The sequence below is a fragment of the Papilio xuthus genome, unplaced genomic scaffold, assembly GCF_000836235.2.
Source record: "Papilio xuthus unplaced genomic scaffold, Pxut_1.1 DF829567.1, whole genome shotgun sequence".
Classification (NCBI taxonomy): Eukaryota; Metazoa; Arthropoda; class Insecta; order Lepidoptera; family Papilionidae; genus Papilio; species Papilio xuthus.
The window spans coordinates 35,978-48,150 of record NW_013529082.1 but is presented as its reverse complement, the minus strand read 5'-3'; the positions used below and the strand labels follow the sequence as shown (position 1 = coordinate 48,150).

The 12,173-nt window shown below is 48.3% G+C and overlaps 3 protein-coding genes and 1 long non-coding RNA gene across 4 annotated transcripts in view; 2 read left to right on the top strand and 2 right to left on the bottom strand.

The window, feature by feature from the left end:
• Window positions 1-4,603, bottom strand: part of ALiX (programmed cell death 6-interacting protein-like protein AliX) — a 5,522-nt gene extending 919 nt beyond the window's left edge. Inside the window, exons 1-13 of the mRNA XM_013312196.1 lie at window positions 4,307-4,603; window positions 3,568-3,686; window positions 3,187-3,314; window positions 2,751-2,904; window positions 2,548-2,672; window positions 2,137-2,458; window positions 1,818-1,941; window positions 1,554-1,734; window positions 1,289-1,483; window positions 1,079-1,213; window positions 786-1,001; window positions 240-386; window positions 1-117 (exon numbers count right to left, since the gene is read on the bottom strand). The exon at window positions 1-117 is cut by the window's left edge and continues 45 nt beyond it. Coding sequence (XP_013167650.1) covers window positions 1-117; window positions 240-386; window positions 786-1,001; window positions 1,079-1,213; window positions 1,289-1,483; window positions 1,554-1,734; window positions 1,818-1,941; window positions 2,137-2,458; window positions 2,548-2,672; window positions 2,751-2,904; window positions 3,187-3,314; window positions 3,568-3,686; window positions 4,307-4,506 — 2,163 coding nt within the window. The 5' untranslated portion in view covers window positions 4,507-4,603. The remainder of the gene's footprint in view (window positions 118-239; window positions 387-785; window positions 1,002-1,078; window positions 1,214-1,288; window positions 1,484-1,553; window positions 1,735-1,817; window positions 1,942-2,136; window positions 2,459-2,547; window positions 2,673-2,750; window positions 2,905-3,186; window positions 3,315-3,567; window positions 3,687-4,306) is intronic.
• Window positions 4,604-5,339: 736 nt separating this feature from the next.
• Window positions 5,340-9,020, top strand: LOC106116948 (uncharacterized). The gene is made up of 5 exons (XM_013311011.1): window positions 5,340-5,699; window positions 6,915-7,096; window positions 7,303-7,435; window positions 7,894-7,997; window positions 8,769-9,020. Exons 1-5 carry the CDS (start codon window positions 5,684-5,686, stop codon window positions 9,018-9,020), a joined length of 687 nt encoding a protein of 228 aa, XP_013166465.1. The 5' UTR covers window positions 5,340-5,683.
• An 8-nt stretch (window positions 9,021-9,028) lies between these two features.
• Window positions 9,029-10,832, top strand: LOC106117778 (uncharacterized). Its single transcript, XR_001227897.1, has 3 exons — window positions 9,029-9,619; window positions 9,729-9,778; window positions 9,867-10,832. It is a non-coding gene; the product is annotated as an uncharacterized LOC106117778 (long non-coding RNA).
• A 731-nt stretch (window positions 10,833-11,563) lies between these two features.
• LOC106116942 (unconventional myosin-Ia) overlaps window positions 11,564-12,173 on the bottom strand; it is a 9,078-nt gene continuing 8,468 nt past the window's right edge. The window contains exon 20 of the mRNA XM_013311003.1: window positions 11,564-11,623. Within this exon, the coding sequence (XP_013166457.1) occupies window positions 11,564-11,623 (60 nt within the window). The remainder of the gene's footprint in view (window positions 11,624-12,173) is intronic.

Here is a 12,173-nt window from a genome sequence, read left to right as displayed (position 1 = left end):
GGCGGGCCGCTGGGAGCCGCGCGCCGCCTCCTGCGTCAGGTCTTTGAGCAGCTCCTCCTTCTCGGTCTTGCGCGCGAAGCAGAAGTCCGACACTTTGTTCTGGAACGCCACCAGCAGCTGCCGGGAAAAGCACGGATCACTGAGTTTCATCATAGCGACGTACATATATGCGCATGATATCCCGCAGCACTCGCGCCCGTCGCCTACTCGAGATCGCGAATACGAGGAGGAGAATTTACCTGCGTGAGGTCGTTGTAGAACTTGACGCCCTCCTTGAGGTTGCCGGTGAGGTCCTGGTAGGCGTCGTAGGCGGCGCAGAGTCGGCTCAGCGCCTCGTCGCGTCCGCTGGCCCCGCCGCGCGCCTCCATCAGCGCGCTGTGCGCCCGCTGCACATCACACAGACTCTCACTCACCGCTCTCCGCTCACCGCGCATCCTCGAACCATTGTACAATTCACTGCGTTTGAACTGCGCCACGAGGCGATGGTGACCGCCCTGCTTGCATTACTTTTAAATGGAAAGCTGTGATCTGTGATCACACTTTACCACATTCAATATTAAAAGTGAGATCATATGAAAGCCAATGTCCGCAGGGGCGTCCAGCGTGCGGCATGCGCAGAAGACAGGAGTCGAACGGAAATAATACTGCATTTCGCTCGACGAGTGCGCGAGCCGGGGCCGAACTTAAGTCCACCCGATGCTCTCTTTGTGTACGTCCCCTGTTCGTGTAAATCATTTTTGAGGTATGTGTATCGGTGAGATAAGAAAGCGAGGGAATGCGGCGACCTGTACGTCGGCGACGAGGTCCTCCTGACGCCGCAGCGTGTCGGCGACGCGGCGCTGCAGCGGGGCCAGCGCGGCGCCGAGCGCGGCGGCGGAGCGCGCCGGCTCGTCCAGCGCGCCGTCTTCCGCCAGCGCCGCCAGGAACTCCTCGCGCAGCTCCACGCGCACCTCCTTCAGCGCCGCCTCCATGCCGTCGCGCTCCGCCTTCAGCGCCTCCACCTGCCGGCACCCCATCCGGTCGCGACAACAAATCAACTCGACCGATCGAATCCGAGTCCACGAGTGCGGCCACTCACCGTCTCCATGAGAGCTCGCAGCCGACGCAGGTGGTCCGCGTCGCTGGCGGGACCGGCGCGCGCCTCCGCCGCTTCGGGCGCCTCGGGCACGCCGGCCCGCAGCTCGCCCTCGCTGCCGCTCAGCAGCGCGATGCTCTGTTCGTAGTGTCCAGTGTGAGACTCGGATATGACCTAGGTGACGTTTAGGTGTAGGTGTCGAGCGAACGTTACCTCCTTATGCTGCAGGAACTTCTGCTGCACGATGGCGTCGGCGCGCACCGCGTTGTCGATGATCTGCGCGTACTTGGCGGCGTTGGCGCGGAACGCCTCCGTGAGCGCCCCCGACTCGCTGCGCGTCCAGCGCGCCCCGAACTGCGCGCGCAGCGCCTCGTCCGCCTCGCGCTCCTCGCGCAGCATGCGCTCCGCCTGCAACAAGCGCACGCGCACCGTCACTGCCGCCCGCCCCGCCCTCGGCCCCGCGCCCCGCCCTCCTCACCTCGTCGAGGATGTCCTTGTTGCGCTGCAGCAGGTCCGGCAGCTCGGCCATGAGCGCCTGCAGCGCGGGCAGGCCGCCCGCCGCACGCACCGCCGCCGCCTTCTCGCGGATGGAGTCGGGCAGCGCGCCGGCAGCGCCCGCGCCCTCCAGACACGCCGGCAGGTTCAGCGACGCCAGGATGCTGAGCGACAACAGCACGCGTACATAAGTTTAAACTTTTAACGCGTGCTATGTGATGCGATGTGATGCGATGTGATGCGACACCTGTTGAGCAGCTGCGTGGCCTCGCGCAGTTTGCTGATCTCAGCGTTGACGAGGTCCGCGCGCCGCGCCCCGCTCGCCTGCAGCGCCTGGTGCACCGCCAGCGGCACCAGCCGCGCGAACAGATCTGAGTCACACCGTTATTAAATACTACAATAATGTATTTTTAAATAATTTTGTGGTTGTCATAAAAACTTTTTCGTCCCCGCGAGGCGCGTGCGAGGCGCGTGCGAGACGCGTGCGAGGCGCGTGCGAGGCGCGTGCGAGGCGCGTGCGAGACGCGTGCGAGGCGCGTGCGAGGCGCGTGCGAGGCGGGGCGTACCTTTGAAAGGTTGCGAGAAGTGTTCGGGCGGCGGCAGAGGCTTGGCGATGGGCGCGCGCGGCACCGCCTCCAGGCTGCGCGGCTCGGGCACGCGCTCGTGGTAGATGAAGTCGTTGTCGCGGCGCGCGGCCGCCAGCTGGCGCGCGGCTCGCACGCCCGCCTCGCGCACCACGTCCGCCCCCGCCCCAGCCCCCGCGCCCTGCAGCAGCTCCGCCGCGATCTGCAGGCGCGCGATCTCCTCGCCCACGGCCTGGCGCTCGCGACACACGGCGCTCTGGTAGAACTGGCTGAGGCCGCGGAAGATGGCCTGCTTCGCCTGCACCTGAGACACGCGCCCGCTCCCCTCGCTACACATCTCGCTGCACACATTACTAATCTTATCTAAATACTAAGATTGTTTGTTCGGCTCACGTGCGGGATCCAGTCGCGGTCCCAGAGCGCGCGCAGGTGGTCGCGCTGCAACGCGCGCTGCGCCTCCGCGTACAGCTCCTCGCACTGCGCGCACACCTTGCTCACCATGCCCTCCTTCATCTCGTCTGCGGACAAGGGTCACACTTGCATGTCTCGTCCAGAAGCAGCGTGAGATGTACAGGGTGGGGGAGGTGGGGGCGCACCTCTGATGCACTTGTAGGCGATGACCTCCTGCGCCTGCGCCAGCATGAGCTGCGCCAGCGCGTGCAGCGCGTCAGGGCTGAGGTCGGGCGTGGGCTCCTGGTGCACCGCCGTTAGCACATTGCCCTTCAGGTAGCTAAAGATGCCGGCCGCTTGCTGCAACACAATTTATCTAAGCCTCATATAATGTGTATATTCAATTTGCCACCTGTATAGTATTTACCAATTATCCATTAGTTGTTTTAAGCAATTAGGACATTTTGTTTGATTGTTTCGACCGACCGTATACCGACATTTTCCACCTGCCAGATCAATGTAATCATGGATATGCGAACAGATGGGTGAGCAATAGCACAGGAGATTGTCACATACTGAACAGTTTATGATGAAAGAAAAGAGAGTCCTTTCTAGGGGTACATATATGAAATGACTACAAACCTGCAACAGTTTAGCGGCAAGCTTTAGAGAGTCCTCGGTGTCGAGTGGCTGCTGCGCGGCCAGGCTGCTCTGCAGCGCCGCCACGTTGAACAGCACACACACGCGCTCGTACGCCAGCGAGGCCACCGCTGCAGACGGGCACAATGCACAAATCTACAAACCCCTCACTCGCCCCGCCCACCCCGCCCACCCCGCACAGCACACAACCAGTTCAAAATGAAATCATTGTTACATATTAAAAATACTGTTCAATTATTTTATCACTCTAATTCTTTGCCTTTAAAAATAAAAATTAATATCAAGCATGATATCTTTTTTTCCTAATTAAAATTGGGATCTGTATATTTGCTAACAAAATTTTAAAAAACAAACATCACTGACTTAGGCTCATGCGACCTCCAAAAATGGAACCTTTGTCAAAGGCGTCTTTCCACTTGAAGGGTATCTGCAGCTCTTGAGGCGGCACCTTGGTGGCCAGCGATGTCAGCTGGTCATAGTAGCTGCCCACAAACATAACACATTAGCACACATCTTGAAACGTTACAAACGTTACAGTGAAGCTGCCGTAGCCGTTATGGATTGGGGAAATAGTAATACATTACATTTATGTCCATTTTGTCATATTTTTTGTTATAGAGAAATATAATATTGACAGATATAGAGAAAATTTAACTAAGCCTTACATATAAGCTTATTGAACATCTACAATGTGCAAACTGAATTTTTAACAAAGAAAATTTGTGAATGGTATGGACAAAACCAAAACTTCTCTTAAGTAGCTCTTGCAGTATTGCAACCATAAACATCATTCATAATTTCTACCTAGTAACTCACAATTGAAAGGACCAAATAAAGCTAAAGATTTAGATGAAATTTTTAGTGTGAACTGATCAACTTTATAAGGAGAAGAAATCTACAATTATATGAGCGATACTTTACGAGATATCGATCACTACGGCCACCTACCTAAAATAATGGATGTCTTTTTCCCCAACTTAATATTTCATTCGTCTTATTTATATATTTATTATTATCACATCAAAAAGAATACATGACTATGTTTTTTCTAGATTAATTCAATGATCTAATAAATAGCATGACTCATGTGACGCTCGTATACCTGTAAATAACTTCCAGAGAGGATTTCTCGAAAACCTTCCAAATTGCGTTAGCTCTGAGGCGCGCCAGCTCTTCTATTGCATCGCTGTAGTCTTCGTTATTGTCTCCTGTATTGTACGTGGATTGGATTAAATTCTTCAATGGTTTTACAATATCGACGTCAGAAGACTTTTTTAACGGAACAGCAAGCAAGTCAGCCATTTCTGTGACATTGACTGACTTTACTTTGTTTGTTAAATATTTGTTGTATAGGAAATTGTCAAATTGTGATGATTGTACCAAGATTGTACTTTGTCAAATGACGCATGACAGCTGACAGTATCAGCAAAGGTGTCAGTGTCATTTTAAATACTCTTTGGATGGCAGACTACGATTTTTTTTGGTCTGGTTACGAGGCCTTTAAGCCAGATGCAAAGAAAGGGCCGTGCAAGAGCGACACGCTTCTTGGTAAGGACAAAAGATGTATCATCATTTGAAGGACTTTAATACCTCAATTTCACGAAAGTAAAATCATATTGTAAATCAACTAAAGCACTTCAGAATTCGATTCTGATGAACTGATCGTATCCATTGTTTTTTACAAAACGCTCAAAAAATTAACCTAACGTGAGTTTCTGCTTTATATTGTAGGTACTACAAAAACAAATACCATTTTGATTTGACCAATTTTCTGAATATTTGTTTGCATCACAGACTGATAATACAATACTATACTAGTGTGCATGTACATAATATGTTCCACCTTATATTTGAATATGTCTTCGGCTCGTTTTTATTTATTAATTTGTCGAGAAATCCGCGGATTTAATTATTTTGTGCTGTGAAATTATTGAAGACTTAGACAGCTCAATAGGACAAAGCCACCATTTTTGAAATCTTCTTCTTAAGCTTATTTGAAATGCAAAATTTTCACAGTTCTCGCTGTACGCCTTGATGATACAACTGTACTCAATAGCATGTGATCCAAATGTAGGCAGTATATTATATTATCTGACTTGAGGCCAATGAATGCAATTAGAGTTAGGCGTGCGCAGGTGCGCTGCGCGCAGTGCGCTGCCGGGGCAGCGCGGCGCCCGGCACCGGCACTATTCTGCCCTCCGCCTCAACTCGCCTTGCAAACGCAATGTATTAATGTATTTCTCGATCGAGGCTAGTCAACTTGTAAAACGAAATATGCAATCATCGATCCAGAGTGCAAATCTAACAAGTTAAAAACGGAATAAGATTCAATTGTGTGGTCGTATAGAATTGTGTCGAGTCGCAAAAATAACTGTTGCGCGGGCAATCGATACGACGAGGTGTACGTTTGTTTTGTTGTTCGTGGCCGCCGCACGCCGCCGCCGCCACCTCCGTGCGCCTTCGTACACGCGCTGCTGGTATGGAAATATGGAATGGTAAGGTTAGTCATATACTCTGATAAACATTACTAGCAACATTTTGAATAAAAGTACTCTATAACAAAAATAAATAGGACCACGTTTGTTCACCTCATATTTTGAGCGTTGGAAACTGACCTGTCTTTGTTGATATGTCAAAAAGAAAGGCAAAGAATCCCTCAGAAAGTTTAGTTTCAAGTTTGTGTATTGCGCCAGTCAAGTTTGCAAGCGGAAACGGAGAAAGGCGCGCACGGTTCTGGAGATCGCCCACACCTCGCGCTCCTCTGGGTGTCGCGCGTTACATTTATTATCCACTTGATGTGCCACTCCGACTAGCGAACGTTGGCAGTATACCCATAAAAATAATGTGCCGAAAATTTAAAAAGAGTTTAAAAGAAGTGTAGTCTAACATAATGGAAACAGTTTGAATAGGAAATGAAAATCTTCAAATAGAAATTGTTTTATACACCGTTTGAGATACACTGATATTTATTTAAGTGACGACGTGAAACTATTCATATAATACTATCCAATATATGTATGAATGAAAACCGTAAGCCATTTCTAGATCCGCGCCAACAAACATATCAAGCTCTAAGTTTTTCGCAGGTTTTCAATGAAGAGTCTGTGTTATACTTTTGATATATTATACATATTTTTTTACTTCTGTACTGATTGATATTCTTTTATTTATGAGATGGAAAACTCACAGCTATATTAGAGAAGAAGCTCTATATAGAGCAAGAAGTCTAACCTAGATGACTGAAAGCCACTAACGTTGCTGAAATTATTTTAACCATTCGCTAGTGCTTTCGGTTCGATGGCCTTCGTCGCAGGCAAGTAGGAATCGCGGACGAAGAGAGGTGTTGATATTGCAGCGCAGCGGGGTTTTACCGTTGTTGCGACGTGGTGGAGCTGTATAAGAGTAATTCACCCCGTGCAGTCCTTTTCGTCGGCGACATGGTGGGGCAACGGATTTATCCTGCCCATCTGCGGCTGTCGGGTTTGACGGGGAGACCTGACAGCGGATCTGCGCACGGGGTCTCCCGGGATCTCCCGCTTTTCTGGCATCTATGGCACTGAGGTGACGGGCTCGGTGGATCTGTCACCCTTGTCTATGGATGTATATATTTATACATATGTTAGGAACCTCTACCCTCTAGACGTTTGTCACTCGCCTCAAATCTTTATTTCGTTTTCCGTAATCACTTAATATGGGGTGGACTGTTGCAGATGTCGAGCGAGCCCCGCGTGCCCGGCTACATGACGCGGCCACCGGCCTCAATGCAGTTGCTGCGGGGTCGGGCGAGGCGGGCGGCGCAGGAGAGTGCGCAGCGGTAGGCGGCGCGGCGTGCGGCGGGCGGCGCGCGGCTCTGCCCACAGACTGCGACGCGCCAGGGGAGCTGCTCGCAGAAGTGAGCTCGCCAAACACATTATGACAAATTCCCATTTTTTGACATTATTTGTGAAGCGTGCGTGGTTACAAAATTGAACACAACTTTTTTGGGCAATGTACGCGACCGTCACACCTGTGTACCTTTCCCAAGATTCAATATACAAGTATACGTTTGAAGTCGGTGTGCGTAGCGCGCGGTACAGCGAGTTCGGGCGTGTGTTGCAGTTCCTGTCGGCCATCCTGCGACGGCAGTACGCGGAGGCGCTTCGTTGCTGCCGACTCATCTTGCAGTACGAGCCGCACAACGCCACGGCGCGCGGATTCTGCCCATTGCTGCGACTTCGGCTGCGCGCCGCCGGTACTACTCGCTTGCCGCCACTCACACTCCCCTTGCTATAATGGAAAAACACTGCCTAATCATTTTTCTGACAATGTGTATTTATAGTGTCATTTAACGTTTAACACATCTCCGGTGTAGCATCGGGCGAGCCGGCCCATGCATGCACTAGATGTAAATTAGCGATAGACTGAATTACACTATTCTTCTATATATATTATATCATAGGACTTGGTGTGCGACTGCGAGAACTCGCAGTCAATATGAACGTATTAGGTCAGTCCAGTTCACAAAGAAGCGAGAACAACTATTAAATTTATTCTAAACAAACGATTTTATAGTCCATTAGCAAACATCTCAATGTTGTCAAAAATGTGCCAATCAATGTAAGTTTAACTAATTGTTCAGTTCATCGTTTTTAGCTTCATTTGCTGATCGTTTTAGTTTGGATACGTTTTGTTACTAAAGTTTTTGTACAGAAGCTGCGGCGGGTCCGGGTGAGGCGGAGGAGAGTGCGGGGGCCGACACGGGGGACGCGGGGAGCGCTGGCCGCCGACCACCCTCACCGGCCACGCGTGCCATGGTACGCCTGCAGCTCAACCGTTCCTTCCTTCCTTACGTTACATCCGCACTCCTTACATCGTACACTGCACGCCCAGCAGCTAGCAGCTAGCAGCTAGCAACTAGCAGGCAGCTGCGAATAGCAACACGCCGTCGCGCACACACATCGCTGTTTCAGCGGCCGCGTCCTTGTTACGTGATCGCGATGAAGTGAGACGTTTTTGTAAAATTTTCAATTTTATCTCGCTCAAAGATGACGTTGACCGTGCAATGGCCGAAATCAAGTGGAACTCAAGATTGGATCAGAACACCGAACTCGACATAATTGCGTAATAAAACTAGTTCATTGCTTCTAAACGACGTAAACATTTTGTGGCGAAAAATATTAAAATTGGTTCAGTAGGTGGTAGGAGGGAGTTAGGAGGGAGGAGGGAGGTAGGTAGGAGTAGTTGCAGCGGGAGTTGGCGCGGCACACCCCCGATGTCTAGCATTCAAGAACTAACGCTGGTTAACAACTACCGCTGATATTGAGTGTGTGTCTTCTTGTAACCGATTTTAACTGAGCTGTGCAATACGTGAGCATACATTGCATACGTTCTGTATACTGTTAGCTGATTGTGTAATCTTCTCAGGTAACGCACATGCTCTGCTTAGTCATGGTCGTCGGTACAAATAGTGCGCTTGCAGCTGACCACCAGGCGCTATAGTTTGATAATAATCCTGTAATCCCACCACCTCCCAGAAGAAAATTATATTTCACCCGACTCATGCAATAACCGTGAGGTGTGTGCAGGAGCGGGAGGAGCAGGGCGGGGAGGCGGCGGAGCGAGGGGAGTCAAGCTCGGGCTCGCGGTCGGGCTCGCGCGCCGGCTCCGCGGACTGGGCCGGCTCGCAGTCCTCTCTTGAGCTGGACTCCTCCCCGCCCAGCCGCTCCCCCAGCCGCTCCCTCAGCCGCTCCCCCAGTCGCCGCGTCGACCTCACCGATAGTACGTGCGCGCAATGCGCATTTATGACAGAAACGAAACATATAATATTACTATTATAGCTTTTGGCCGTTGACTTCGTAGGCGCGGTTAATAGAAACTTAGAAAGTAGCCTATGCGTTCTTCAGGACTATGTTCTACATCTGTGTCAAATTTATTCGCGATCTAACGGATCAGTCGTTTTGGACTTTTGGAGATACGTAATAACAAACATCCATCCATCCATGCAAACTTTGGCAATCACTAGTGCTCGCCCGGGACTTCGTCAACGCAGAATGTAAAGAAGGAAGGAAGGAAAAGCCATCTCCAAAACTAAACCTCAAAAATAATTCTAAATAATTGTGCTGTGACACGTAAAGACCAATAGGAACAGCGAAGCCAGAGTCAGCGAGTGAGCCGGTGCGTTGTGGTGTTGGGACCGTGTCCGTGTGGCAATGCTCAGGTGCGTCCGGCGCGTGGGGAGTGTCGGCCGCGAGCGGGGAGTCGGTCGGGAGCGGGGAGTCGGGTGCGTGGAGCGGCCAGGAGGCGTCCACCGCGTCCGGCCTGTCCGCGTCGGAGGGCTCGGCCGCGCGCGCCGACAGCCCGGCCACCGAGCCCGACACTGACGACAACGGCAACCCTCCCGCCGCACACACTCCGCTCGCCCCACACACTGCCCAAGGTTGTATCGCATCATTCATCTTTTTGTTTTTAATTCGGCCTTTCCATAAAAGTGACAGATGAGAAAATATAGTGTACATATACATAATAATATGTCGTATGCTCACCAGAGACAGAAGACGTGCAGAACGAGAACGCGGGCGCAATGCCGCACTTCAAGGTGACAATAGTCAATATTTACAACGTACCTATCTTACAGCAGTTTATACATGTTGTGTGTCGACTGTAAATGATAACGAATATTTCAGAACATGTTCTACCAAAAGCTGGGGCTGGGCCGTTAAGGTCGGTCGGGAGACACGGGAGACGGGAGGACACAGAAGCGCTCACTCAGGAAACACTCAGGACGTGGACCGAAATTTATGTAAAATGAATGTAATAATAATAATATGTATTACAAAATATCATTCGATAATGTGAAGCCTAATATATTAGTTATTATTTTTTAAAGACTTTAATAATTAGATTGGGATAAAAGCTTTTTCGCTTTTTGTATGACAATTGAAAACATATATTATAGTTTATTTACATTTACCTAAAGTATGTATGTAGTAGGTAGATGTCATTTTGTTCGATAAAATCACAAATTATGAGCTTCTTCAAATATGGTTCGGTTTGATTACATCGTAATAAAGAATCACAAGTCACAGTTCATTAGGTTTCTTTCAGTGAGCACGTGACTTGGATTGAATTTGGAATCATTTTGATGACAATATAACCAGCCAGATAGTACACATCCAAAGCGATTTTATTATTCATCGTACTACCTATTATACATGCGAAAAACCTTTAAACCAAATGGTACTCTCAAAACGATGTATGTATGTACCTATAAATACCGTTGGTGGAGTCTCCGTTGACTAACTGACGTCACTCGTGACAGATAGCGATACTGACGATATTTCCTCGTAACTAGTAATGTAACGCGCTATAGCTTGCTAGTTATATTTTAATATCTTTGTTCTAATTACACTTTACATTATAAGTATGGTGTAGTTAGCAGAGAGAGAAATAGAATCGATGAAAGCCGATGTGGAGCTTACATTATTTAGCAAGAAAATAGTTGTAGTTAATTCTGAAACAGAATCACTTGCTTCGCCAGAACTGATCTCACCGAAAACTTTACAGATCGCGGATTCGGTTCGTTCCGTTAAAACATGTAATATTTTTTTTGGGATTAAGAACCAGCAAACTGATAAAAAAAATATTTTGCACCGAACTTTATATAGATATAGATAAAAATTTGAGTATTTACATTTAATCTGTGTGAATAATGAATTTAAATTGTTACTAAATAAAGTTATCTGAATTTGTTTTTTATTGTATGGACATCAACACTTTGTTAAAAAAATAATGTAAAAATTGTTTTATAAAAGCATAAAAAATAAATATTTATTACGAGAGCTTCTTCATTTTAATGATATTTGTTCTAAAAGGTAAATGTGCGATGAAGTGCTGACCGAGCGCAGACGAGCCGACACAATACCTGCTGTATTTTCTGCCATTTGTACGAAGTCTTTTCAAAGACATACTTAATATATACACATTATTTTGTTACTTTTCAGTCCTTCACTACTTTGTATTGTAGACTGGCTTTGTTGTTGTATTTGAGCACAGAGCGAGAGGGTGCGGTGCGCTCTGTGCTGCGCCATGCGCGATTCATCGAGGTTGAGGATTAAATAAATTAAAGCCAAAAAACTCTCTTAAACTTTATTAAAACGAACAAACATTTTATTAATAGTTAAATTGCTGAATACTTAACACAAATGTATACCTAGGAGAGGATCCATTTTTGTTAACAAACATCACAATCCTGTGCCTCCGCACCCCCTGTGGTACCCGCACCCCTGTGCTACACCAGCCGTCACAGCGCTGGCCTGTGATAATTAAATGAAAAGGGTCAATTTGTCGAGGCCCACTTTCCATTTGTTACGTATATAAAAGTCTAGTGCAGAGGTGCGGAGGTGCAGAGGTGCGGAGGTGCAGAGATGCGCGAGCGCGTGCTCTGCGCGGGATATAACTCATAACATTACTAGCGGCTCACAATATTTATGAAATATTATATACCTCGGCCCGACATGACCAGGTCGAGGCATACCGATGAAATTGGCGTATTTTACTCGGAATAGTTAAAAAATGAACATTAGTTTGTTGAAACATAGAAATTAAATTGTCTTATTATAAAAATAATCAACTCAAAAACTCGATACACATGCACAAGTCAAGAAACAATCACAAGTGCGGCAAGTAGCGCCCGCCATCTCACCCGCGATGCGATACACGCGAGAGTGCCGACATGCAGCTGCAGCCCTCCCTCCACAACACAATACACTACACACATATCAGACTGCCTTGTCTGCCTGACAACTTCTCTTACCAACAATACATATTATATATAGACAAAGACTAGGCCCTTATATTCACACACAGAATTCCTCTGTATTTGAACCGTATAAATGGTCCCTAACTTTGTACAGTTCAAAAAGAGTTTATTACATCGAGCGGACACAGCCCCCCCCCCGCCCCTCGCCCCCATCATTACCACCTTAATAACT

Bases quoted from the DNA above. Each gene is read 5' to 3' on its own strand.
- LOC106116948 (XM_013311011.1), top strand. The intron at 7,097-7,302 runs GTGAGCTCGCCA...CGTGTGTTGCAG, and splicing joins CAGGGGAGCTGCTCGCAGAA to TTCCTGTCGGCCATCCTGCG. The intron at 7,436-7,893 runs GTACTACTCGCT...GTTTTTGTACAG, and splicing joins ACTTCGGCTGCGCGCCGCCG to AAGCTGCGGCGGGTCCGGGT.